The 27,366-nt window shown below is 33.8% G+C and overlaps 1 protein-coding gene across 1 annotated transcript in view; it reads left to right on the plus strand.

Moving 5' to 3' along the window:
* LOC144366464 (uncharacterized) overlaps nucleotides 1-27,366 on the plus strand; it is a 251,339-nt gene that overhangs the window by 197,637 nt on the left and 26,336 nt on the right. The window contains exon 5 of the mRNA XM_078020742.1: nucleotides 1,211-1,311. Coding sequence (XP_077876868.1) covers nucleotides 1,211-1,311 — 101 coding nt within the window. The remainder of the gene's footprint in view (nucleotides 1-1,210; nucleotides 1,312-27,366) is intronic.

The raw sequence follows: 27,366 nt of genomic DNA on the forward strand, positions 1-27,366 counted from the left end.
TATCCTTATGACCTATGACGAACACTGATAAGGTATAACAGATGTAAATTTATTTTGCTTTCCTTCAAACTGTTTAAAAATAATTGTCTTTCTGAAGACAAGTTTCAAATTTATTTTTCAAATGACACTAGCTCCCAAAACTTTATTCTTATTGTCTTATATTTCTCCCATTATTATTTTTGGGGGGTTCCAGGGATTGAACTCAGGGACACTCAACCACTGAGCCACATTCCCCACCCTATTTTGTATTTTTTATTTAGAGACAAGATCTCACTGAGTTGCTTAGTACATTGTTTTTGCTGAGGCTGGCTTTGAACTCATGATCCTCCTGTCTCAGCCTCCTGAGCCACTGGGATTACAGGTGTGTGCCCCTGCGCCTGACCTCTCCTATAATTATTGTAGAGTGATGGCTGTATCTTTCACTTCTGTGAAGAACATTTGTGTATGTACCTGTGTGTGGTGATTTATTGTTTAGTTTTTTATGAAAGGATTGTTTTAAATAGAAGGCACATTGACATCCACATCCAGTGCTCGCTCTACATTCCTTTAGGCCACATTTCCAGGCCTCTTAAATTCATTTGTACCATACCTGTAGTAATTACCCAGGTGATATAAGTGGAAGTGAAGAATGTCACCTAGAGATCAAGAAACTAAAGTGAAATCATGTGCTATTACCATTCTCTCTCCGCTCTGTATCTGTGGCCCTATGTGGATAATAATTGGAGGAGCTTGGGTCTGTGGAATGAAGTTTCCTACCAATCTGCATTAAAGGCCGATTTTATCACACTAAGCTCTTTTGTATATAGAAGGTCTTCAGTACTAGAAGCAGCCACTCGACACCATGTAGGAGACCACACATTCTTACAAAACAACTTATCCAAAAATAAAATAAACACTCCAATTATTAGTTATTTTTTAAAATATTTACCTATTTATTTGTTTTTGCATTACAATTCTTAATAATAAACAAAATTGAATATTATAGATTAGGAGTAACAAATCTATTTGGCGTTATATAAATCATCAAAAAAGAATGTTTAGTAAAATATTTTCCTTTTAGTCAAATCCAAAAGGAAGTATAGAAAAAATGTAATAGATTTAGTAGATGTGATCCTATTAAGATTGTTTGAGATCACCTCTTAGTGGATATGGGAGCAAGTGAATGCAAATATAATGCAGAGTTTTGATTCTCTGTTCCTGTCTGGTGCAGGGAAGAAAGCAAAGTGCATGACCCGCTCCATCATCAGCATCAAAGTCCCAGGCCACTTTGGTTCCAGCAGAGAACACCACATAGAGGACTGCAAAAATGGGGTAGGATAGAGGTTGAAGCATTTTGCTTGTTGACTCATCCCTTAAGAAATTCTCTGTCCCTGCTCCACCTTCAAAACTTTATTTAAAAATATGTATTTTATTTATAGAGCAGTTTTATGTCCACAGAACAGTTGAGAGGAAGGTAGGGAGATTCATGCCCACTGCCCTCTCACGCGGGCCCAGACTCCTCCACTACCAGCTGTCACTGCAACTCGCAGACCGACCTGGACACACCAGCACATGGAGAAAGTGTGGCCGTTCATTCCCTTACTCAGACATGAGGGTTTTGGGCACTGTTCCTTCCTGACCTGTTGTTCTCTCTCAACTTTCAATTTAAGGCATCAGTGAATTGGTTTTCTTAGTTTCCTAAGTTGGCCTCATGTTGCTGCTAGGTTTATAATTATTTTGCCACACTTTTAGATTTATGTCTTCCTGCTCTCAGAGGAGCAGAAAATGTTTTCTCAGTAATAATATTCTCTATGCTTAGGACACATGTGTGTGCAAATATTCCTGCTAATGTTTATCTATGATATTGCATGAAATAACACGATTCTCATGCTTGTATCTGTGAGTAAAGTTAGAAGACGAGTAATGAAAATATTCTTGGTTATACATTTAAATTTTTGTTTAAAATATGTTTGGGGGATTTCATTTTATGTGTTTAAAGTAATGCTTATATTTTACCAAACTCACTTTCATAAACCAGAAGGTTTATTATAATATGATGTTGTGGTGAGCCGTGTCAGCGGACTGTGGTCGCCATTACAAGATGGCGCTGATAAGCGCCGTGGCCTGTGATAAACAACTCCTTATTTTGGGAGAGATGGCACGTAGCTGTAAAACACCCTATGAGAAAGATCCACGTGACAGTTGTGCATTGGGGCTTGATGTGCTTTATCAAGGCTGGGGCGCTCGGGTGAAGTAGTAGTAGTAGTAGCAGTAGTGGTAGTAGCAGTAGTAGCAGTAGTAGCAGTAGTAGTAGTAGCAGTAGTAGTAGTAGTAGGAGAAGCTTCCAGAGACACATAAGTAAAGGCCTGAATAAACTGCTTAAAGAAGAATCCTGTGTCGTGTCCTCCTTGCTGGCGAGGGGTCATGGCATAATGTGACAAAATTATATTCATGATGTAATAATACAATAAGTGCTTGCAATAAGAAATGTGGTTAAGAAGGTGCTCTGGCTGGAGAAGAGCTAGAAAAGAGACCAAGGAGATGACAGGAGGTAGACAGTTTCTTCCTTATGGGACTTCAGCTTCTGTTCCTTGTAGAAGAGAAACCACTGCAGAAGCTGAGAAGCAAAATGATTACACTTAGATTTAAATAGAAGAGATGCATATATTTTTGATACCATACTAAAGGGAGGGGAACACTGGAAGCCCAGACACTATGTAGGAAGTTCTTGCTGACTGTAGGTAAGAAGGCGTGGCTCACTGGTCTAAGGTGAATGGACAAAGGAGGTCACAAGTGATTGAATGTTGAATATATGTCTGTCTTACACATTATGAGATTCACTGAAGAGTTGATACTGTTGCAACCCTTGAACAATAGAAAACACAAAAGTTGTGTTGTTGTTTGGGCCTAAAAATAAAGATTTGTCAAATCAGTGAAGGAGAGGCAAAGATTTACTTTGGTAGGGGAAAAAAAAGATCAATAATCTTCAGGACATCTTAGGTCTAAGATATCTATTTGCTATTAGACATAAATATATAAATAAATAATGGAAAATATAAGTCTTTTTGTAGAGTATTCCTAGGGACATAAGTTTTGAATAATAGATGGGATTCTCTGTGACTTTCTAAGTTGTAAATGTGGAGACTGTAGACAAGAGTAGCATTCAAGGCCAGAACCAGAGGCCCATCAGTGTTAGGAGGATGAAGATAGGAGGAATTCAGCCATAGTGTGAGTCCTGCAGCCAGCAAGGCAGGTGGGCAAGGGAAGAACGGATGCTGATGTGATATCAAAGCAGAGAATGCTACATAGAATTTCACTCACGGTGTTTTATCTCAACTTTAGCCAAATCACTATGCAATACCAGGCAAAAATAGAAGATAGACAAATATTTGCTGAGTGAATAAGAGAAATTCTGTCAATACTAAACATATTATTGCATAAATATTATATACACATTATTTTTAAGTTTTGAATCCTAACGTAGAGAACTACTATGCCTTACCAGATGTAGGAAACAAATTAAATAAATAATGTCACTAACAAAAATAGGTTTCTCCTAAAAAATAATCAAAATTATTTTTGTTATCAAATATTTTGGAGCAAATATAAAATTTTATAAAAAGGCAGACCCCTAGAACTATTATAAATGTATATTTTCCTTCATAAGTCATAATTGATAAATTATAATAAAATCTGAAAAGAAAATTATAAAATAATATGAGAAACTGAATAGGATTTCAGTTACTTTAGATATATGACCATATAAATTAAGTATCAAGAAAGTAAAAGTCTCATTGAAAAATTTCCCCCTAAATTAGAAATCTATTGTTAAATATTAACACCACTGAAATGGCTAGTCTCTATGGAGTACAATGGAGAGATGTTAGTAATGAAAATAAAAACCCCCTTGGCTAAAACTAGTGGAAATATAGACATCTAATCATGTAGGTGATACATATCCCTGTGTGAGTTTAAGCCAGTGAGCTACTTGTGTAAAATAGAACAGAAGCCCTGGTTGATCCCAATACAGAGAACACACACTTCACTGATAACAGCTTATGGTAATCAACAATGAAGGCATTATTGCATCAATATACTAATTAGAATTTCTTCCTTTCAATTTGGTGTGGATTTTGGTGATTGGCTGCTCCACCTAAGCAGAACCTGGATATTTGTATGTTTGTGTTAAAAGAGTGGTACAATGGGAAAAGTGGTCATCCTGCAATTTGATATAGCTGCTAAAATCAAAGGGATATGATTTGATCATATTCAGTTTCAAAAGTCAACACAAGCAGAAAGTACTCAGAAGCCAACAGTATAGAAGCTATCTATCCTACAAGGCAACAAAGCCCTGCTGAATTGTGATAGCTCTCTCAGAAGACTAAAAAATTATTTATTCTGCATAATCTTTGAAGAAGAAAAGCTCAACTGAGAATGAGTTTAGGTGCAGAGCTTTGTCTCACTTGATATAAGTCCATGTAAAAAATAATGAAAATAAAATGAACCTTGACCATAGCACTTACATGTCTAAACTAAAAACTCACCAAAAAATGTAATTACCATTAATAGAAATCATATTAAACAAGAAAAGAAATTGCTATGCTGTTGTTGAACATGTTTGATTCAGTTCTTTACAGAAAAAAAAAGATTTGGCTTTAGGAATCATCCAAGAAATTTAATGATTATGATATTATAATTATAGAAAATCTAAAATATTGTGAGAATCATGTGGCACAGAATTAACAAAAAAGATAAACTCTGACATTTAAAAATTGCAATCTATTGTAGGAAGAAACATATAACTAAATTAGAGAACATAATGAATCAAATTATTTTAAGTGAGATAAATGTTAATTATGATTCAATTCTTTTGTTATATTTGTGGTAAACCAGGAAGCACATAATACACCATTGTCCAATTTTCTGGGGGTGGGTACATCAGTGCTTCAGAAGTGGTGAGACTCAGAACAATGACTCAGAACAGTAGCATCATGCTCCAGTGTCCTCCACAACCCACCATCACCAGGAGGAAGTCTCTTAGTTCACAGTCTTGCTGATGTCACTGGGAATTTCGGACTCTTAATTCTGACATTAATATTTTCAATGTAGAAAGTACAAAAGAATTTTTTTTTAAAAAAAAAAGAAAAAAGACATATTGAACTAGGAAATGCCTAGCTATTGAAGAAAGACAACTGAATTTGAAAGTTAGTCTTCCCCAGTTACAAAAGGTCCTTGACTCATGATGCAAAATTAGTCTTCCCCAATTACAAAAGGTCCTTGGCTCATGGTGCAAAACAATAGCCATTGCAGGATTCATATTCCAAATTTTGAGTTTTGACTTTTCTCTGGGCCAGTAGTGTGCAGTGAGACCTCTTTGAGTGCTGGGAAGCAGCTGTGAGGTGCAGCTCTCAGTCAGCCATGCGCACACCTGGGTAAGCAGCTGAGTTTCCACAGCACGCTATGGTGCCATGCTTCAGTATGCAGAAGGTCCAGTGTCTTAGGTATATTTTGTATTACAATGTTTTCAATTTAAAATGAGTTTATCAAGATATAACCAATCATAAGTCAAGGAGTATCTATCTATATTGGATAAAAAATTGTTCTGACTTAGGAAATTTTAAAGTAAACATTAATATATTCATAATAATAGACCTAACCCTCATACTGATGGAAGACAAACTTCTGGATATACATTCCCTGAATAAGAAATGGTCTTTAAAATCCTTCACCTAGATTATGTTAAAATCTCATGTCTATATTTCTCTATCTACATATCTTCCTCCACCCTTATTAGTGTATGTGATATATTTTGTTTAGAATTTGGTCAGATAGATACAAAGAAAAATCCAAAAATATTTTAAATAAAATGCTAAATATCCTTTGATTCATATTTCTTGGACACTCTAGCACTGTGTCTGGTTTTTCTTTCACCCACTCTTGGAGGACAAATGAAGGTAAAATAGTTTTCCCCCTCTGTACTTTCACATATACATTCATGTATATTTAAATATTTGTCTGTTCTAATATTTCAGCTTAATAATTCCTACTCAATTGGTATTTGAAATACTATTAAATGAAAGTATTTTTAATGCTAGCTTAGCATGAAATTATATTCATATAGCAGATATTAGCATATCTTGAGCTCTTTATACAAGTACCCCTATTTAAAAAAATACTCAATTGCTAGATTCCAAAGTTTAAGACTAGAAATTTTTGTAGAATATATAAGTAAATGTGATTTGTTTATATTTACCATACATCCTATTAACATGCTAATATGATTGATCAATTCTGATGTATCTTGTAAATTTCTTTAAAAATTCTATATATGTCCCTATTGTCTTCAGATAAAAGAAATCTAATATTTTCTTTAACAGTTGGCATGAATTTTTGCTTCCCTTACTCCACTGAATTGTTGAATAAGTATGAAGAATATGCCTTTTTGCCTTGTCCCTGACTGATCTGAGAAAAAAATAGTGTTCTGTCCTTTATAATCCTATGATATATTTTCTAGGATTCTTAGAAATTCCATGTAATAAGTTAAATAATGTACTTTTTATTTTATTGATCATACCTACCATAAATTGGAAGAGAGTTTTATCAGTGATTTTGGTCCACTTGTTAAAATAATGTTTTTCTCTTTTCTTCAGCCAAATTTGTGAATTAAATTTTTCAATTTTAAAATTAAACCATCCCAAGAGTATACAATACTTGGCTATTATTGATTATCCTATCTATAGAATGGATTTCACTTGCCAATACTTAACAATGAAAATGATTCTGTATTAATGGAGGATGACTTCTGTAGACATCTTTTCCTGTTATATATCATCATCTGGATTTCATGGCAGAGTAATGAAATATCGTAACTGAGGGAGAATGTTGCCTTTTCTTTCACATTTTATAATGCATATATATAAGTCTGGTAGTACATCTTCTTTAAAGAAATCATATAATTCACCAGAGATACCACTATGTTTATAATTTTTGTGAGAAGATTTTCATTAAAAATTTAATTTCATAAGATGTAAAAATATGCTGAGTTTCTATATCTTCTTTTGTCAGTTTTAAAATTTTGTTCTGTTAAAGTAATTTTTCATTTCTTCTTGGTTGCTGAAAAATTGCTACAAATTTATTCATAATTTTTTATTATACATTTTGTGATCACAAAATTTTATTGGATCCTTCTTTTCTCTCCTAATATTGAAATTTTTTAAAGCCCTTTATCAATTTTGTTTTCTTTTCTTAGCTTCTTGCTTCTTAGGATGGAAATTTTAGAGATTCCTTTTTTTTTCTTTCTTTTTTTTTTTTTTCTGTTTTTGGTGCCAGGATTGACTTGCTGTCCTGGCAGATGCTGTGTCTATGAGTGGTAGATATGATTGTCCTCTACACAGTTGAAAATTCTTAGTCACAAACCTCACTTGGGCTCCACACAGCTGTCTGATTCTCTGATATTATCTTCTCAGTTCATTCAGTAAGCATCTACACAGATCTGTTCAAACTTTTCTACTCTTCTTAAATTTCTAAACCTTTTATCTTTTTTTTTTCAGAGAAAATTACCTCATCTCTCACTGTATAGAAAAGAATAGATGGCCTTAGACAGAAAAGCTCTCACTTGGATACCAAATATAGAAACCTATTCCCTTCTCCCCTGATAAGGCAGTGGGGGGGGTCCTTCCCGTGAAAGGCTAATCCCTTTGTGAGGGGTTTGTTCCTCTCTCTCTTTCCTAAACCTTGCCCCAAAGTCTATATGTTATCTTCCATATACTTTAAACTTATCCCTTTCAACCAGTTTTCTCCCCTTTGTTGTTAAAGTCAGTGTAAGGTGAAAAACAGAAGAACTAAGTTCCTTTCTCTTTTTTTTATTTGTTCTAATTAATTATACATGAGAGCAGAATGCATTTCGACTCATTGTACACCAATGGAGCCCAACTTTTCATGTACATCTCTGGATGTACATGTGCAGTCACACCACTCATGCAACTAAGTCCCTTTCTTAACCCTTCCCCCTTCTTGCTACCTTCAGGTCTCTTGTCTCGCTCCCATAGGAAAATTTCTCAGGTGGGTTTTTCACTGTGGTTCATTCCCTCCCATGCTCTTCCATTTTTGCTTCATAGCTCACCATACAGGACTTTCACTGGCATACATTAAGGTATGGTTAAAGCTAACTAGAACAATCCTTCCCCTCATCAGAACATGTATGGATTTCCTCCCCAATGGAAAAGGTCAACCTGAGACTAGAGTAAAGGACCACCCCGGTACTGACAGTTACAGTTCTACAAGGTGGGAATAAAGCTTTTGCTTAGAGCTGAATCAACACTCTTCAGACAGTAACCAGACTCCTCAAGAATCTGGATGTGGATTCTATCACTGTTTTTCACCCCAAAATACAAGACTTATGGCTGTGTATGGTAGGCCTACAGAAAAAAAAATAGTATTGAATACATGAACAAAAGAAAGAAAACAGACAAAACAACAGCTACTAAGAGAATATAGTTTGGGTATCTGTTTTGAAATGTTATGGTACTATTGTCTATATTTTAATAGGCACATGAGAAACATTTTTATGTTCTTCCTAATCTATCTCTAACAGAACCTTTGGCAGACAATGCTTGTATAAACTGAAGTAAAGTGCCTCTGGAATGACATTTTATTGCAAAGATTTCTGCATTTTTAATTTTATTTTCTTGCTTTCAAATATAAAAGTAAAATAGCATAATATAAATTATTACAAATGCAACCCTAGAGTTCTTAAATAATTGTATGTGACATTTTTGGTATAGTTCACTAAATCTTTGCATTAGGATTATGTTTGGGGCCTTTTCAGATAATCTCTGACAGTTCATCAGATTCGATTTGATCATGGAGATAATGATGTGACTCTGTTTATTTTAACCAGATCAGTCTCTATGAAAAAGCTAATCTCTCAGAAAAGATAAAAGCAAACATAGATGAGCTCAGAAAAGACTGTGCCATGATTAAAAAGCATGTCTTACTAGAATATTTGCCGTGTCTAAAAGATGAGCTATTATACAATTTAAAAATGAATACATTTAATATCCCCTTACAAATAGAAGTATTTCTCAATGATGCAGCATCAAGTGAAGAATCTAAAAACAGAACAAAATGTAGCATACAATGAGATGGGTACAGGGAGTATGCCAAAGAGTAAAACCAAAATACTGGGAAAAAGAAAACAAAATATAATTTAAAAATATTCAAATAAAGACATGCCTACACTAGGGATTTGCTAGAAATGAGAATTATGACCAATCCTTTGTGTGTGCATGCATGGGATTCAAAAAATAGAGACTGAGTTAAAGTGACTGGGACAGAATAAATGACAGATAAGACCTGAAGTTGAAGATTGAAGTTGAAGTTCAGCTCATTTCGGGGCTTTATAAGATATGAGCAAACGTTTAAGCAGACTAGACATCAGTGGACTCACATTTTGAAAGGACAACTGGATTTGCTGTTTAGACTGGATTGGAAGGGGACAAATGCAGCCAGTGCCGGGGGTCTGTTGTGATAATCCAGATGGGAAGTAGGAGGGAAGAGATGGATTGATTGGCAAATGAGGTAGCAGGGGATATGGGGATAGTGGGAGTGCAGGGAAGGTAAAGGTGAGATTCAGGGTATATTTTTGGAGTTAAGTCACCACACTTAACCAATGTACTGGGCTGGTACTGGAACTTGGTAAGGATTTGGAAAGGAAGAGAGAAATTGAATCCTGACTTCCAGGATATTCTTGGTGGGGGGGCGGTGAAGATTACTGGGGATTTAACTGAGGGACACTTCACCACTGAGCCATATCCCCAGCCCTATTTTATTAGAGACAGGGTCTCACTGAGTTGCTTAATGCCTCCCTATAATTGCTGAGGCTGGCTTTGAACTGGCGATCCTCCTGACTCTGCCTCCTGAGCCACTGGGATTACAGGCTTGCGCCACTATGTCTGGCCTTGACTTCCAGGATTTTGACTTTTATAAGCAGATTGGATGTTGGACTACAAGGATCATAATGTAATAAAGAGATGATGATGATGAAAGTGAATTTCAGAATTGTTTTTTGTTTGTTCCTCTTTTTCATTAAGCACATATTCAAGACATTTTCCCAGGGATGAGCCAAATGCTCCTAGGTGACAGATTTTGATGTGTAGTGTGGATAAGACAAATTTGGGTGCAAGATGGATTATCCAACTCATCATTCTTTTAAAATTCAAATTGGATTAAAAATTATAAGCACACATTTATAGCAAAATCTTATCAATCTACTTGCCAGAAGACTGTCTTTTAACCTCCCTGAGTATCATAGATTATGCTACAGAAACTCACAAAATATATGATAGATCCACTCTGGCAAGAGGAGACAGTGATTCAGCGGAGTATAACCTGATAGGTCTGCATTTTAGGGAAGTAGAGAACATGTTGAGTGGAGAAAAATTAAAGGTAAATAATATCTGAATATGTAAATAAGAGAACATAAATTTAATGCCATCTTCATTTAAGAAAATTGAAGGCAGATATAACAGAATAAGATATTGTTAAAACTGAATACTCAGTTCTGATTAAAATTTAGAAAAAGTAATTCTTAATTTTCTATAAATGGAAAGATACTTCCTCATCTTGATGAAAATTAGCTACCAGAAATCGCTGTAAACAAAACACTCAATGATGAGATATTAGAAGAAATTCCATTAAAGTCAAGAATAATTATGATACCTGTATCACTATAATTATCCAACACAGTAGCAAAATACTGGAATAAATTGTTCCTCTCATCAATAAAACTCACGCAGAAAACAAAAGAAGCAGAACTCACCACACAGATACTAGCTGAGGCCGTTCAAATGAAAGAAATACAGAGAGATTCTTAAGTAGATGGAATGAGGGGCTTTCTGATTCATAATAGGGACATTTGGAACATGTACTGCACTTCCCCAACCCACTACGTTAACAGACAATAAATATTTTTTGACGCTTGCAATGATCTGATGAAATTGTATACTTATTACTCCAATTTTATATATTAATAAGTTTACATATGGAAACAAGGAGATCCCCAATACTAATTTGCAATGAAGATCCACATCCAGGCAGTCTGGCCTAAAAGCCTGTAAATTTGGACTATGAAGCTTTCTGTCTTGACACTTGGCTTAACGCACACTCCCTTTGCTAGCAGCTCTTGGTTTTACTACTCACTGATTATATGTGTTTTGTTTTTTAGGCCATGAGATTTACCATTACAAAGCATGAAAAAGTGCTCCAATTCACTTATTCCTATATTAATGTACACATTTACAGTGTACAGGTGTCACTGGTCAATCAATTAAGAAGGTATTGGAAAACGATCCCCCACAGGCATAGATTTTAGATCTCTTAAACTTGCATCTTCCTTAATACATACTTTTCTAATTGTTCCATCTCCATCAGTTTGTAGCATCTCTGAATTTCATCATCACACCAAAGTAAAGGGTCAAACTCCAGAGAAATCTGTATGATATAATCTGTATAGTATAGTCTGTTTAATATGATTGGCTTACCATCTGTATATTATAATCTTTTTAATATACTATGTTATTTATTAAATTAGATTAGCATCTGGAAGAATGGTTCCTGGGATGAACAGTGCTTTAAATTCATATCATTTTCAATAGACTGAATTACTGCTTGTGTCAATATTTACAGATGTAGTTACTGTGAAACCTGAATGGAAGATCATTGTCTACAGCAATCATGGCTAATAATGAATTCCATAGTTAAGTTCAATTGCATTAAGCTATAGAACTCAATTTTTAATACATGATATTTCTGGCTAAAACAAAAATATAGAGACCATCATATATTTAGCACAGTGTTAATGAATATCTGATATTAACAAGTTTTATTTTAAGTAAACAACAGAGATACACTTCATTGAGTGCAAGAATTTTCAAAGGTAAAGAAAAGAAATAATATAATTTAGCTAAGATCTTAAGTGTCATGTTTGAATAAAGAACATTACAAATATTTTTTTGATGGAAGTGTGAATCTAAACAAAACAAGAAAAACTTGTTATGAGATAAAACAAAGCAAGAGAAATACAATGTGAGATGTACCTATTATTGATAACATTATTTTATCATTCTAGCAAAGAAGCACATGAAAATTCTATTTATTTATTCATTCTTTCATTTATTCATTCATTCATCCATTCATTCAGCACTGGGGATTGAGCCCAGGAATGCGTAACCACTGATTCAGTCATTATGTTTTTTTTTAATTATTTGTTTTATTTCTTTTTATTATTTATTTATTTATTTATTTTGAGGCAGGGTCTTGTAAAAAATTGTTTGAATCTTGCTAAGTCGGTGAGCTAGCTTTGATCTTTCGATCTACTGCCTTGGCCTCCTGCTTATATGCCACCATGTCCAGCAAAAAGTATTCTTTACTTGGTCTGGGGCTGTAGCTCAGTGGTAGAGTATGTGCCTAGCATGCTTGCGGCACTGGGTTCATTCCTTTGCACTACATAAAAATAAAATAAAGACATTCTGTCGATCTACAACTACAAAAATTATTTTTTTAAAAAAAGTATTCTTAAAAAAATAGTATCTATTCTTCATTAGCTTTTACTAAAGGTCATTTTATGCATCTACAAATAATCTAACAGTAAAAATAATGTAAGTACTTTAATGTATAAACCATATTGTGTGTGCATTCTATAACTCCATAGTATGCTATGAAATACATATCCTATTTTGCACAGTCAGTATATTTTGAGAGTAACTTGTTTCTCACTTCCACTCTTCCATTTTTTTGACTAATTATTTGTACAACTGCAAAAGAAATCTAAAATTTGAGGAACTATTAATCTCTTGCTTAAAAATTTTTAGCAACTATTCATTTTTAAGAATTAATTTCATTATGTGCCTACATCATTGCATACAATTGTTTCTCGGTTGATTTTTCCAGTCTCTTAGGCATCCATTTTGGTTTATTTTACTTCTTGATCATGATCCCTTTGGGGACAACTCATATTTATTCACATACAGCTTCTTCTAACTAAAGTGTGATTTTCCTCATTGCTTACATGGCTACTTCCTTTTGTTATTTCTCAAATTAAATATAATCATGGAAAGGTATTCTTTAAAATCCTCATCATAAAGTCCCCTCTTGAATTTCACGTCAGTTCCTTTTGTTGTGGTTGTTGTTGTTTGTTTTCACAGAAGTTTCTTTCTGTTGTTGTATGACTCCCCAACTAGAATATGAATTCCACAGAGGCAGGAGCCATGTCCATCTGAACTCCTGAACAAATCACTGGGCTATAAATGCTGGTGGACTCAGAAAAGCAGTGATGACTAATTGGAAAGCAGCAATTTTTGCAAAATAAAATTGAGAAATCATATGTGAAAAAGGGCAATTTATATTCCTATAAAATGTATAGTTTTAGGCTTAAAGTCATTATTGAAGAGTAAAAGATTTATTGATAAAAATATTGTAATTATCTAATAATTTTTTAATATTTATTTTTTTAGCTGTAGTTGGCTAAAACTACACTAGCCAGGCAAGCACTCTACCCCTGAGCTCACAACCCCAGCCCTCTACAGGGTAAATTCTAAAGCATGTATTTTGTTTTGTTTGTTTGTCTGTTTGTTAATTCTGGAAATCTTTTATTGGATACTTGGGATTGAACTTTGAACTCAGGGGTACTTAACCACTGAATCACATCCCAAACCCTACTTTTTTGTATTTTATTTGGAGACAGAGTCTCACTGAGTTGCTTAATGCCTACTTTTGCTGAGGCTGGCTTTGAACTTGTGATCCTCCTGCCTCAGCCTACTGAGCCACAGGGATTATAGGCGTGTCTCTGGAAATCTTTTTTTCTTCAAAAATTTTTTTCACCTGGGTAAACTTTAAGCATGACAAACTAATTGTGTAAAGTAAAAACCCTTTATCTAGACCTGTTCATCTCCTACTTCCCCCCAATTTAGTAAATGGTTCTATCCATACAAAGAGTTTTGAATTCAAAATCAGAGTCTTCCTTCATTCTCTTTTCTTTACCCCTCCAAGCCAATCTGTCAGCAATTCCTGAAATGTTGAAACATAGCCTGAATCAGTCCACTTCTCAACTACACACTATCCATCTTAGACCAAGAGGCTAGCAAGTGGCCAAGACTTTGGCTGGAATTTTTGCCTTTATTGACAGGTGATATAGGAAGTTTTATGCAAAATGAGACAAAGGGCCTTGTGGAAAAAATTGAAAGGGAATGCTTACATCTACACTGAGAGGGCTTTAAGAGATACTGTGTTCTGAAACCATTGAGGGACTGAAAATCTACATACATACATGGGCCTCAAAGGGGGCTTGGGAATGAGGGAACTTTATAGTTGAGTGGCACAGTCCTGAGAAGAGCATAGTGTCAGACAGCAGAGAAAGGTCTGGAAGACCTTCCAGAATCTATCCACAGGCTTTTCATTCTCAATACACTGGACCATTTGACTTAGGTTTGAATTATACATGTTTCTCATAATACCTTTGGCACTTGTCATATTGCTGTGGCATTTTTAGAATTATTTTTATGTAGTGCAGATTAGAAAACTCAAAAGATGAATATGTACTATAACAGAGTAAAGGAATTATTCTATGATTTAAAATAACATTTTTCTGACATTGAAATATCTACCCTTTACCTAGCCCCATGATTGATCCCATGTGTTATTCATATTCCTATGGACAGTGTCAGCATAATATTTAATATTTGTTGGCACCTGTCAAATGCAATTAGTTTATAAGCTGATATGCCACTTGAATCTGAAGAGCATTGTTTTTATTACATAAATATTATATGTTTATGTGTATGTGTGTGTGTTTTATATTCCTCACTGAATAAGAGCTAATTTAATACATTGATGACTATTTCTAGTGAATTTACTGAGATAACATTTTTTAAAAATCTCAGCAGTTCTTCTACCACATCCTCATAAATACTCCATGGTTCCTACATGATTCATTTTAATTCAGTCTGATTTCCATAAAAAAACCTAAAATCACTTTTTAATCAAATTAAAACTCTGGTATTTATAATACTTTGATGATTACTCAATTACAGTGTAAGCATACATATGTGAAAGTGAACTATATTTAGAGAAATGACAGTACTCTGAAATAAATGAGTTCAGATGAATAATTACTTTATATAAATAAGGCCGAGAATTTATAATACATCATCTGCCTGATCCAGCAGTGCAGAAAGAAGAATTAGGCCTTGAAGATTGTTAATTATAACCTTAATAACTGATGGCGAACTCTCACTAGAGTATATATTCTTCATTGTAACTTGCACTCAGGAAACATGACACCTTTAAGAATATTTTTTTGTAAAATGTTTATAATGTCTGTAAAAGATGCTCTAATTTGATATAAATATATTATTAAATAAAATTTAGTTTTCAGTGTATTTTTGCTCAATTGAGAGACCTGATATGAAAGAATGAGTATAATATTATGTTTTATGGTTTAAAAGCAATTCCTCAAAAATACAACAAATCCATATAGAAAATTTAAAACTCATCCCTATCATCTACTTGCACCCAATCAATTTCCCATACTGGAGAGAGAAATGAAGATATGATAGCAACTATTAAAAATTAAAACTTTGTTTAACATTGAATTTTAACAACCAGCTAAGTCTACATGTTTAGGTATTATTTAAAGCAGGGTAAAAAAAAATTCTCTACATTGTGGAGAGGGTCCTCGATTCCTGTACAGGGATTCAGTCATTAGGGAGACTTTCGTAATGCTGACTTCAGGATTTCTCTATTCCTATTTAGTGGATATTTGTATGCAATTCCTATGCGTGATTTTCCAAAAGGTTCATTATCAAGGAGTGTTTATTTTGATCTCTAGATATTATAGAACACAGGCAGTGATTCCCTGGACTATGCTAAGAAACCTGTGCCGTTCTGAGGAGACAGCCAGGATGTGGGAGCTGGCATCCGGCTCGGTTGTGCCCGACATGGCCCATCTTCCTCCAGGTGCTGGAGAAAAACGGAAATCTACTTCCACATGCTCCTTCAAACTTCTCTGTCAGAGTGTGGCACTCTAGCCTGGCAGGGTACAGACAGCCTGGCTTCTCTTCCTCAACAACCCAGTTCAGCCTGATCCACCTTGCATTGCTCATAAAAGAAAACTGCCACTGAGGAACTACGTCAGCATGATCTTATTCCCCCCAGCTCCTGAACATTACTCAGGTGACATTTATTGAGAAATCATTGTTATCTTGTAGGGTAGTAATTATTTTCACTTCACTATTTCAAGTACCGTAAACGTTTCCATGAGGAAAATATTATCATCTTCTTTTTCAGGAGGGAAAACCACGGTTCAAGGGGGCTTTGTAAATTGATCTGGGGAACACAGTGTGGGGAGGCCAGGACAGCTAATTACAGTCTCCTGGGATGGGGAGGGCATTATTTTATTTGATTAACTGATTTATATACTTTAGTCACTGTTATATCCCACCTGAGTAAGGTTTTACATGCAAACAGAATAGGTGAAACTGTAATATTCAATATTAATTTGTTTTAATTGTAAAATTTTCAGGACTAGTAAAAACTAAGTTTTCTGGATCTGATAGTATAAGCTTTAAACACATGAGGGTTCAACTTCTCATTGAAACAATTAAATAGTTTGAGATGGAAGAGTATCAGTCCTTTGCTATAGTTTAAGAACGTTACCCTTATTATCCCAGTTTGACTAAATTGCAGCTGATAAGTTGTTTAAATATGAAATGTGTTTTAGGTGATAAAATGTCAATAATACCAAGAGTAAATGAATGCTATGTAAGAGCCTAATTAATTAGGAAATGATCCCTGAGTACCATCTGGCACCTAGTAGAATTTGTGAATCTAGCACTTAGACATGGATGCAAAGCCCAGGGGCCATGAGCAGAGACAGTATTCAGATGTTGAGTGAATCACAGGGTCCTTGAGGACAGGGAAGGTTATGATATAAGGCTCTTTTTATATTTGAACCATCTGCAAAGCACCACTTACTAGTAAAGTACAACCTATTTTCAAAGATTATTTTTATAAGGGTTCCATGTCTCCCGAATCCTCAATGTTATCCTGGGACAGGTGTTTCTCTTTGTGCTAGGACTGTTGTTCTTGTATCATGCTGAAATATGTCTTCATAAAAGGAAACAATTATTATCATTAAATATTTAAAAATGCTTTGTAAATGTTACTGCACTTTTTTCATGGTTATTTTTATTTGACAATTGAAATAGGTTTGTAGATATAGATGCATGCACATAATATCTATGTATTCTACATATCCTATTAACAAATATGTGATTACACATTGTCAACAATTTTCAATCCTTATAAATGTGAGTCAAATATATAGAGGTTTTCCATCACTGTATCCACTTGAGAATATTTGCAGTCAACATGCAGAAAGAATGCTGCAAACCTTTCTTTCCCTTTCATCATTCCAATATTATTACTCTTTTCCCTGTGTCCCCTCTTCATTATTAATTTTATAATCTCTGATCGACTTCTACTCACATATCATTAGCACATTATTTCAAATTTGGTTTTTGTTGAAGCTCCCATCTTAATTATTTTTTGCTTCACTAACAGCTGGTATCCTTGTTTATGTATCTTTGGAAAACATGAGATGTAATGGAGAGGGGATACAGTCTTTCCATCCAGTGATTAAAAATATTCCCAGCAAACCAGCATTTTTTTTCATTCCATTTTTAGTATCATCATGCACAAATTGTCTTAGAGTGTATATTTTAAAAGTACAGAGTGAAGGAAAACATAATTTCACGTAGGCATTAAGAAAACAATTTTTCTTCTGAGAAAAAGAATTAAATATGTTACTACCCAAGATCGTTACCAAACTTGACCAACGCTTTGCAGAATTCCATGTAAGAATTGTAGATGGTACAGCACAGGAGTGGTAAAATATTATATAAGTTATGAAGATTATGATTTTAATGAAGATTTTTCATAGAAAATTAACAAAAGCTTCAATTTTTTTTCTCATAAGAATGATGTCAAAAAGGAAGGAAAATAAATAAATAGTTAATTTATAACCACAGGAGAAACACTTAACTGGAATGTTCTATTCCTGTGAAAGCCTCAGGAGAGATTTACCTACTGAGCCAGTCCTTTTACAAATGAAAAGCTTTCTACATGAAGTCTCTGAAATATGTGTGTGGGTTGTATGGATTCTATTTGAAATTATTAATAATAAAATTTCCCAAATTTGCTTGGTGTTAGTTCATTAATAATGCCTTCTTCAAATAAATATTTGGGGATGGATTTGTATCCATTTTTATAATTTTGTGTGTTCTTCCTTCCCACATCCCTTTCTATATATAAAATACATGAATATTGAAAACACAAGCAGGGCTTTGCTTAGCAATCCAGAGGAAGCAAGGATTCGCAGGAAAATTGCAGATTAATAATATTTAGTGTATTTATAGATTCAAGACTTAAAATGGTAGGATCAAACAAATTTTTATAAGAATAAAATGATTCATTTTTAAAAACTAAGTATACTTCAATGGTTTTGTTACCATTAGGGCCATATATTTGGTAGCAAATGTACACGAGTCCTCTTTCTTTGTGTATAATCACTTCCCAACTATTCGGCCTACAGAACTAACTGAAATCTGAAATCTAAGACAACAAATAATTCTGAGAATGTAAAGTGGCCAAACGGTGACTTATACTTAAAGTGCTTATTTAAATAATATGAATTATTTTAAAAGATATATAAAGTACAGACAAATGTATACTATGTCCTGAAAACCTAGTTTAAAAAATAACTATCAAATTCATATGAGTAACACCCTATTTTAAGTAGAGACTAACTGACAAGAGGTATCTGAAAATAGATTTCAGCATTACTTGGGAGGCAGAAGTTAATGCATGTGCAATATGTTCAATAGTACTAAAAAGCAACTCTGCATGTTTTTCAGGAAGTATAATTCCAAATAGGTCAGTCACACTGAAGGAGAACTTCTTTAAACATAAAACTCCCCACCTCTGTGAATAATTGCATGCACCTACCATTTGGGTGTACTGCTGCATTTTAATAAACTGTCATTAAGATTTTAGTAATGGTGAAGTGGGCTCTTTATATTGTCTGATATTTTGATTTACCTAGAGAGTTTAATTATAATAGAAACATTATCAAAATAAATGGATTTACATTTCTTGTTGTATATGTGTTTTGGGGTATGTGTGGGTATTTTTTGTGATAAAGCAAATGATCCTCTTAAAGAATAATGCCTCAGAAGTCAAATGTATTCTCTTTTGCAAATTTGTAGAAAATTTCTGACAAAATAGTATTTGCCACAAGATGCAACTCCACTGCAGTTGCCACAGATGAGTTCACAGTTAATCTTTTTGACTTTATATTTTAAGGCTTAATGTTTTCAGTTACTGTTCCAGTAGGAAATGCAGGTCTGAAAGGCCCACCCTCAGCATCTTGAGAATCAGATCAACAGAAAAGGCAAATTCTCAGGAATCAAGTAGTACATTATGTATTTATTCCCTTGATAGATTTTTTGACATTTTATTCAAAGATTTTAAAATATAAAGGCTAAATAAAATCTCTGTAGGCTGACTCACTCAGAGACTATAATTGCTCACATTTAGTCAACAATACCAGAAAAATCCAAAAAAAGTGAGAACCGTGAGATCACTGATTTCTTTGGAAAATGAAGGTGTATATTACTTGTATTTTTACTGATATTAAAAGAGAGGCTACTTTTTCTGAGTGTGAAGTCTGTTAGTTTTATTTACACTCTGAGAATTAGCAAAAAGTGTTTAAGAAGGGGTTTTCTTCAGTGATAAACCTGTTTGATCTGGAATTCTTGGATCCAAATCTCCCAATTTGCTTTGCATTTTGACTTCTGAGAAGATAAGAACTGTATTTGTGACAATGCTGTTGAAATTACACAAATCTGGTTTTAACTGATAGATTCTATACTGTTGTATTGGTATTCAAAGAGAGAACTTAAGTGAGCAATCTTCTCCAGGTTTTGTTAATAGAACTTTATAATCTCATTCCTTCTCTAAGTACATGCTTGATTTGTACATTAGGGAGACTTGGAAAACTAGCTCTTTGGGTTGGCATGGGAATACAAAGCAGACTTCTTGGCAGTAGAACACCATCCAGAATCCAGGATCTAAAGCTAATGCCCAAAGTCAGACCCCACAGGATCTAGTAACAGGGTAATGGGTGTTTCTACTGCTTTTCAATGATGCATGCTCCACGTATCTATGGTAAGATAGTGTCAGCTTAGCGAGGGCTGCGCGATTCTGTGGCTTGTCATTTTATCTCAAGTGATAGAGCTCGGATGGGAATGCCGGCTCTGATTCCTAAGATACTGTGCCTTTCCTAGGAGTCCTGGCACCTGCTCGAATTTTTACAGTCAAGCACACTGACAAAGAAAGATCCTCCTGGTTCTTTCTGGAGCAGGAAGGCAAAATATTTCATGTGAACTCAGTCAATGTTTTTTGGAACAGCTGTTTTGGAAAAATGACACAGAAACTGATAAAAGTATGTCAGCTCCTTTTAGTGTCAGAAAAGTCCCTTTGAGACAAAGCAAGACCTGTTCTTCCATGGCTGGTTGTAAAACCAGAAGTGACACTGGAAAAATGAATAACCTGATGAAACAATATGAATTTAACATTGAATTTATTTAACTGTTTATGGTTTGAAGGATAAATTAAATGTCAACAAAATAAAAAAATAAGTGATGAATTTCCTTTCAAATTAAATTTAAAATTGTCCATTATACTTTACACTTAGTATAGAATGTCTTTGATGTATGAAGAGTGCTAATACATTGACATTTAGTTTAATATCTTAACTGATTTTTTAATCTTTGCAAGCTATTTTTAATTATCTCTTCATGGCAGTATATGCAAAGTTGTTCTGAAATAAATAGCAAGATTAGGGTTTGCATAATACTTTTTTTCAATACAACTGATTTGGACTATTCTTTGAGAACATAAAGGTGATTAGAAATACCTCTCTTACACAGTAGAAATACTGGCTCATTTTTATGCTAGCATGTGGTAGGAGACCTGCACTGACGAGCCGCTTGGCTTCTAGAAGCCCAGGTTGCTCAGCCTCTGCTTCTGTAGTGCCCCAGGGCTCTGCCAGCTTCACTAATGAGCCATTCCTCCAATCTCTGCATTCTTTCTTCCCAGATTTAAATTAATAGCCTGCTTCAAATTTCAAGCCATAATGTCCACATGCACCATCCTTGAATGAACATAATTGTCCAATGTTCCTTATCTGTTGAATTTTACTAAGGAAAACCAGCAAATCAGACAGATCAGGGCCTCTAAAAATATATAAATAACAAATTCATGTTATCAGTCCCTGATACTGGTGGTCCTGTGTTTTCTAGTAAGTCTCTCTTTCATTCTGCATTTGGGTAGGTTTAGAACAAATGCACAATATCTCCTATTGTGTCAGTTATATGAATTACCATGAAATCTTATCCCTGATATTAAAAGGGCATTATGTACCCTTCAAGGTGAAAATATAGACTTACTACTTCTGTAGTTTTTATTAATACCAGAATCATATGTTTTTAGTAAATCAATTGAGATATATTCTAATTTTAATCAATGTCAAAGATAATTAAAAAATGTTTTACAAAAAGGTTAATATGATAGCCTCCATCATTTGTATGGTCTAAATCAACAGTAGGGCCATCCAAAAGAGTTTACCTCTGAAAGCATATTCTGATGCTATTAAAGTGAAACAACATATAATCAACCCTCTTCATCTTAAGAAAGTCATTCTTTTACATTTGAAAATAAGTGCGTGGTGGGGGTGGGTGAGCAGTTTTTAAAATAATTCTAGTTAAATGAGATATCCCAAAAGAAAGGTATTAAGCAAATATAAAAAGCTTTATTGTATAGAAAGTGGACTTCTGTTTCTGTAATAGCTTTTGTACTGCCCAACTAATCACACTGCTTATTTGGCTATGTAACATACAGGAGCTTTGAGTAGGGTCTCTTCATCATCTTCAGTTTGCAGATAAAAGGAACCAGTGACAGGCAAACCAGACCTACTGCTCATATGCCAACTTCAATGTTGCTCCAGCAGACGCCAAAATCTCCAACCCAATACTTTGCCCTTAAGAGATAAAGCCCCCCAAATATAGTACCTAACACGTTTCGAGCTATTTATTGCAGAAATAAAGAAACTTATTTTTTTACTGTATTGATTAAAAAATACTATGGATGATTTCAAGTACAGGCATAGAGACTTCCTAAAACAATTTACTATGTTCCCATCATTTTGTTTCAACAATATGAACACTCATATTAAACATACAATGTCGCCAAATTCACCTCATCTTGCTGTCACAAAATTATTGTTATTACAATCCCAGATATCATATCATCTTTCTCTGTATAATACTAGAAAGTAGACTTTTAAACAACATTATTATGACATTGGCACATAAGCAATAATTCATCTTATTGGTATTCAACTTTCCCAAATTTTTATGTATAAATATGTAAGTATTTATATGACATTTACACATAGCTATATATTCCTAATACTGCTATGTCATGAATATGTAAATAGGTATCCTGCATGTTTATATGCACATATGGGCATATGGGCAGGTATATACATCCATGTGGATATGTATATTACACATACACTTTTATGTCAAAATCTACATTAAGTTTACATACAGTGTTTGGTTCCATTTTAAAAAATCATTTTAAGTTCTTTGTACTTAAGATTTTCTCTCCTTTTATTTTTCTTATTGTTTGTTGGTTCAAATAATTGTATGACTTACACAGGATAATTTTCCAAATTTTGAGTTTTTGTCTGTTGTATTCCCATGGGGTGTTTAATATGTCTGCCAATCTCAAAATTACTTGCAAACTGATAGTTTGATATTGCCTATAGGCTTGCATTTTCTGGTTCTATATTTTAAAAATACATATTTTATAGTGAGTACATTCTATTGCATAAAATTAGAATGAATATTTCAGGTTTATTTTCTTCTTCTTTCATGATGTTAACACTGGCCCATCTAATATAGAGGTCACCATAAAATTTCTACTTGATGGCTTGAGCTGCTACTCTTTCCAATTTTCAAAATCCATCATTTTATTAGGGATTCCAAAATGTTAATATTCTAATTCTCTTTTCTTTTGCAGTTATCACATAAAATTCTATAAGGGAGAATTTTCCTACATGAATTACTTGGTTATAGCAAAGTTCATATAAAAAAGAAAAAATAATAAATGATTGATGTTTTCCTTCTCCATTTTTTGCATGTTAAAAAAATGAGTCTCATAAATTGCAGATTGGGTATATCCTAGCCAGAATACTGTCAAAAGTGACATGTGTTCACAGAATGCATATTGATTTTAATATTGCTTGATAAAGAATAATAAAATGCACCAGAAGGGGAATATAATATGTATTCATATAGGTGCACTTATATTCATATTGGCATGGTAGATATTTCTCAGGAAATTATTTTGAATGTTTAAAAATTGACTCTGAAACATAAATGGGATTTTAGTACAGTGTTTATTGTGAATAAATTTCATGTGGTAACACAAGAGCTGGCCTTTTCCTGGTAACTCGCTAATAAGAAAAAGGAAATTTAAAGTGCAGTGAATTCTTTCTTATTATTTTTCTGCTAACTGCTTGATATTTTGCTCACATTTTCCACATGACATATATCATTCTTACTTTGTGGAAAAATCAAAAGTCCCATGAGCCAGGACTTGAAGAGAAAACTGCCTGCTTTTGAAACCATGACCTACAATTCATTTTTGTCCAGTATGAAAACTGTCTTTCCCCCTGCCTCATCTTCTCTCAGCACAAAAGTCAGAAAGAGCAACCTACCACCTTGTCTGGTTTTCCTGTAACTTGATAATCATTAGAAAAGAGTCATGGCACTCAGAGTCATAGACTTCCAGTTAAGATAAGCTATTCTTGTAATTTATCAAGTTTAATTAATGCCACCTGATCACTTTTGAAAAGCAAACCGAGTCAGTGCTCTTTTTTGTATTACTCACCTATAGCATGCCTAATACTAGAGTATTAATATGGTGGATTAAAACTGAAATCAGGGCTGGGGTTGTGGCTCAGTGGTAGAGGACTTGCCTAGCGTGTGTGAGACACTGAGTTCGATTCTCAGCACCACATATAAATAAATAAATAAAATAAAGGTCCATCAACATCTAAAAAATATTCTAAAAAAGAATCTTAGTTATTTAAAAAAACTGAAATGAGAGAATTGGACAAAGTTTGAGAAAATGATGCTTTGGGACAAAACAAAGAAAACAGGAGTGTTCTGAAGTACTCAGAACAAAAACTATAGTTTAAATCAACTCAAAATTAAAATTCAGTTTCTTTAAAACCACATTATCGAAGAAGCTGTTTTTATTTATATCAAGAGGCTTTTAAATATTTATTAGTGTATCACAGTTATACAAATTAGTTCATTTTGACATATTCATAACCACATATAACCAGTTTGCTCCATTCCAATCCCCAATTCTCTCCCTTCCCTCCTCTCCTCCTTCCCCAGATTCCCTCCCTCCACTCTATTGGTCTTCCTTCTACTTATTTATCATTTTGCTAATTTGTGTATTATAACTATATGTAAAAGTTAAAATCATTGTAACTTATTCATACTTGCCCAGAGCATGGTGTAGTTTCATTTGACAGTTCCTTGCCATTCCCATCCTTCCTGCCTCCCCATCAGTCCCCCTCCTTTCTTCTGCTGTCCTCCCATTTTTATGAGATTCTCCCATTTTAAAATCCTATTTCTCCCCAGTTTTCCCTGCATATGAGAGAAAACTTCTAATTCTTGGCTTTTCAAGTCTGGCTTATTTCACTTAGCAACATTTTCCCCCAGTTCTACCCATTCACCAGCAAAGGATATATTTCATTCTTCTTTATTGCTGAGTAAATAATTCTTCATCCATCCATTTGGTGATGGGCTCCTAGATTTTTCCAAAGCTTGGCTACTGTGAAATGGGCTGCTATACACATTGGTGTGAATGTATCTTTATACTGTGCTGATTTTAGTTCTTTTGGATAAATACCAAGGTTTAGGATAGCTGGGTCACATGGTAGTTCCATTCCTAGTATTTTGAGAAGTCTTCTTACTGGTTCCCAAAATGATTGTACTAATTTTTGACCTACCAACATTAAAAGAAAGTATGTTTTCCCTGTATCTTTGCCAACTTTTCCTTCAGAATTATAGGTATCAATGATTCATTTATACCTACCATATCTTGTTTATTCAATGATCTGCATATTAAATAACATGCATATGTACTTGCAATATTTTTAAACAAATATAGTATTTTTTAGTAATATGGGGAGCAATAACTTCCTATGGACAATATTCATAATGATTATTTTAATTATAAACAACAGTGGCTTGACTTTGGGCCCAAATCTAAGCATAAAACATATCCACTAACAAAATTTTGCTCTACAATAAAAGTTTTTCCAGCTCCTCTTATCACATTAAATATGCAAGTCTTGATGGCCTTTATTGGCTTTCTCTTAGCAGTGAATCCATCCTAGGAAACTTAATTACCAACAGATTACATTCATTATATTTAGGGAACTGGCATTTGACAATTCTTCTATTACCTAAAGTTTTAAAAAAATGTCATTTTGATCAAGAGTACTTTGAATTTTTAAAGTAGTTCAAACATCACTAAAACATTGAAAACACTTAATCTTGATATCCCAAATAAGATTTATATTTATTCACCAAATATTCAAGTACCTATGTTTATTCACCACTCTTTTTTAATATTTGAAGATTGTTTTCATTATAAGTTTACTTGAATATTTTATCTTTCTTTTTATTACAAATTTGAAACTTTACTAAAAATGGTGGCAGAAAAAATAGAGAAAATGCAAAGAGAATTGGATTTGAACTTCATTACTCAAGAGTCAAGATAAGGTGGAAATGGATGAACTATGGATGCAGACCTTTGAGAGACTTACATAGACCACGGAATGTGCATACTTCCACCTGGGCAGGCAAGGATTGCCCCCAGGCCCAAAGATCCATGCTTGAAATTGAGTGAGGGAGATTCAAGTATAAATATTTTAGAGATTTTCCAGTGCTGTACAACAAGGTGAATCAAAGTTTACACCTAACTGAGGTTGCCCAACCTGTGGAACCCTGGAAGGTCAAACCCACACTTGTGTTCTCAGTGGAAACAAAACCTTCAATGTCATTACCTTCAGTTTATGGGAAGAACCATAAACAAGAGAGAAAGCCAAAATAAAGAAGTATATAAAAAGCAGTAACCAATAGTAAATCTATATGACCAAGGTCCACATCTGTAACCTCTATAAGGCAGTTCATCAATCAAAGGCGTATATAAGAAAGGTTGTGCCTGGCAGTGTTTGACAGAGTCAGGTGTTCACAGACATTACAGAGTCTCAGAGTACGTCATTCTATTTCATTCATGATGAGTTTTCTTATTGAAGGACTTTAAAATATTTGGAAAGTTTATAATAAAACCGAGAAAGTCATTGACGGTCATGCAAAAATTTGCAGAGTTATGCTTCTTTGCCAATTAGGTCATTTAAACTATCTAAATACTTTTTGGTTGAATGAAGTATCACTTTACATTTGATTAGTGAGAGATGCCTTGTTAAATGATTTTTTAAAGAAAACTAAAAAAAATTACATTAGATAAAAAAATGAATCCAGTATTTTTCAAATGCTTTCATAACATACAAATATTTTTCTATAATAGGACCATGTCTGAAATAGAGAACTACTTCTTTAGTATGCAGATGATATAAAAGGATCTGATCTTTCAGAGTATTTGACTCTAGTGGTTCAGAATTAAAATATGTTATCATAAATATATTTACTTTCTTCCAGATTAATTATATATCAAAAAAGTTTAAAAGTGAGTTATCACTACTTTCAGATAATTGAACATTTAAGTAATTTAGTAAATAACTGTGGTCATCATCAATTGCACCATTGTGAAATGTATATCAAAACCTGACCCATGGTTTATATATTTTATAGCTGAAAATTAGATTAATGTCAATTTTAACAATGAAGCTAAAATATCCTTATTCCTTTTAATGTTTTCTGGTGACTACTGAGTTTGGTTACATTGTTTAATCTTTGCCTTACTCCTACTTTACTTCTTATAGTCTTACCTTATGGAAGAAACTTGAGTTTGAGTGACCTCATCTCTATTTTTCTCTAAGCTATTGTAGCTTATGTCTTATTGAAGATAAATATTAATACATTGGTTATTAAACACTAAGTATTTGTTCATGGATTCACACTGTCATGTGCTTATCAAGTTGCTACAGAGCATATAATTTGT

The sequence above is a fragment of the Ictidomys tridecemlineatus genome, chromosome 9 (assembly GCF_052094955.1).
Source record: "Ictidomys tridecemlineatus isolate mIctTri1 chromosome 9, mIctTri1.hap1, whole genome shotgun sequence".
Lineage (NCBI taxonomy): Eukaryota > Metazoa > Chordata > Mammalia > Rodentia > Sciuridae > Ictidomys > Ictidomys tridecemlineatus.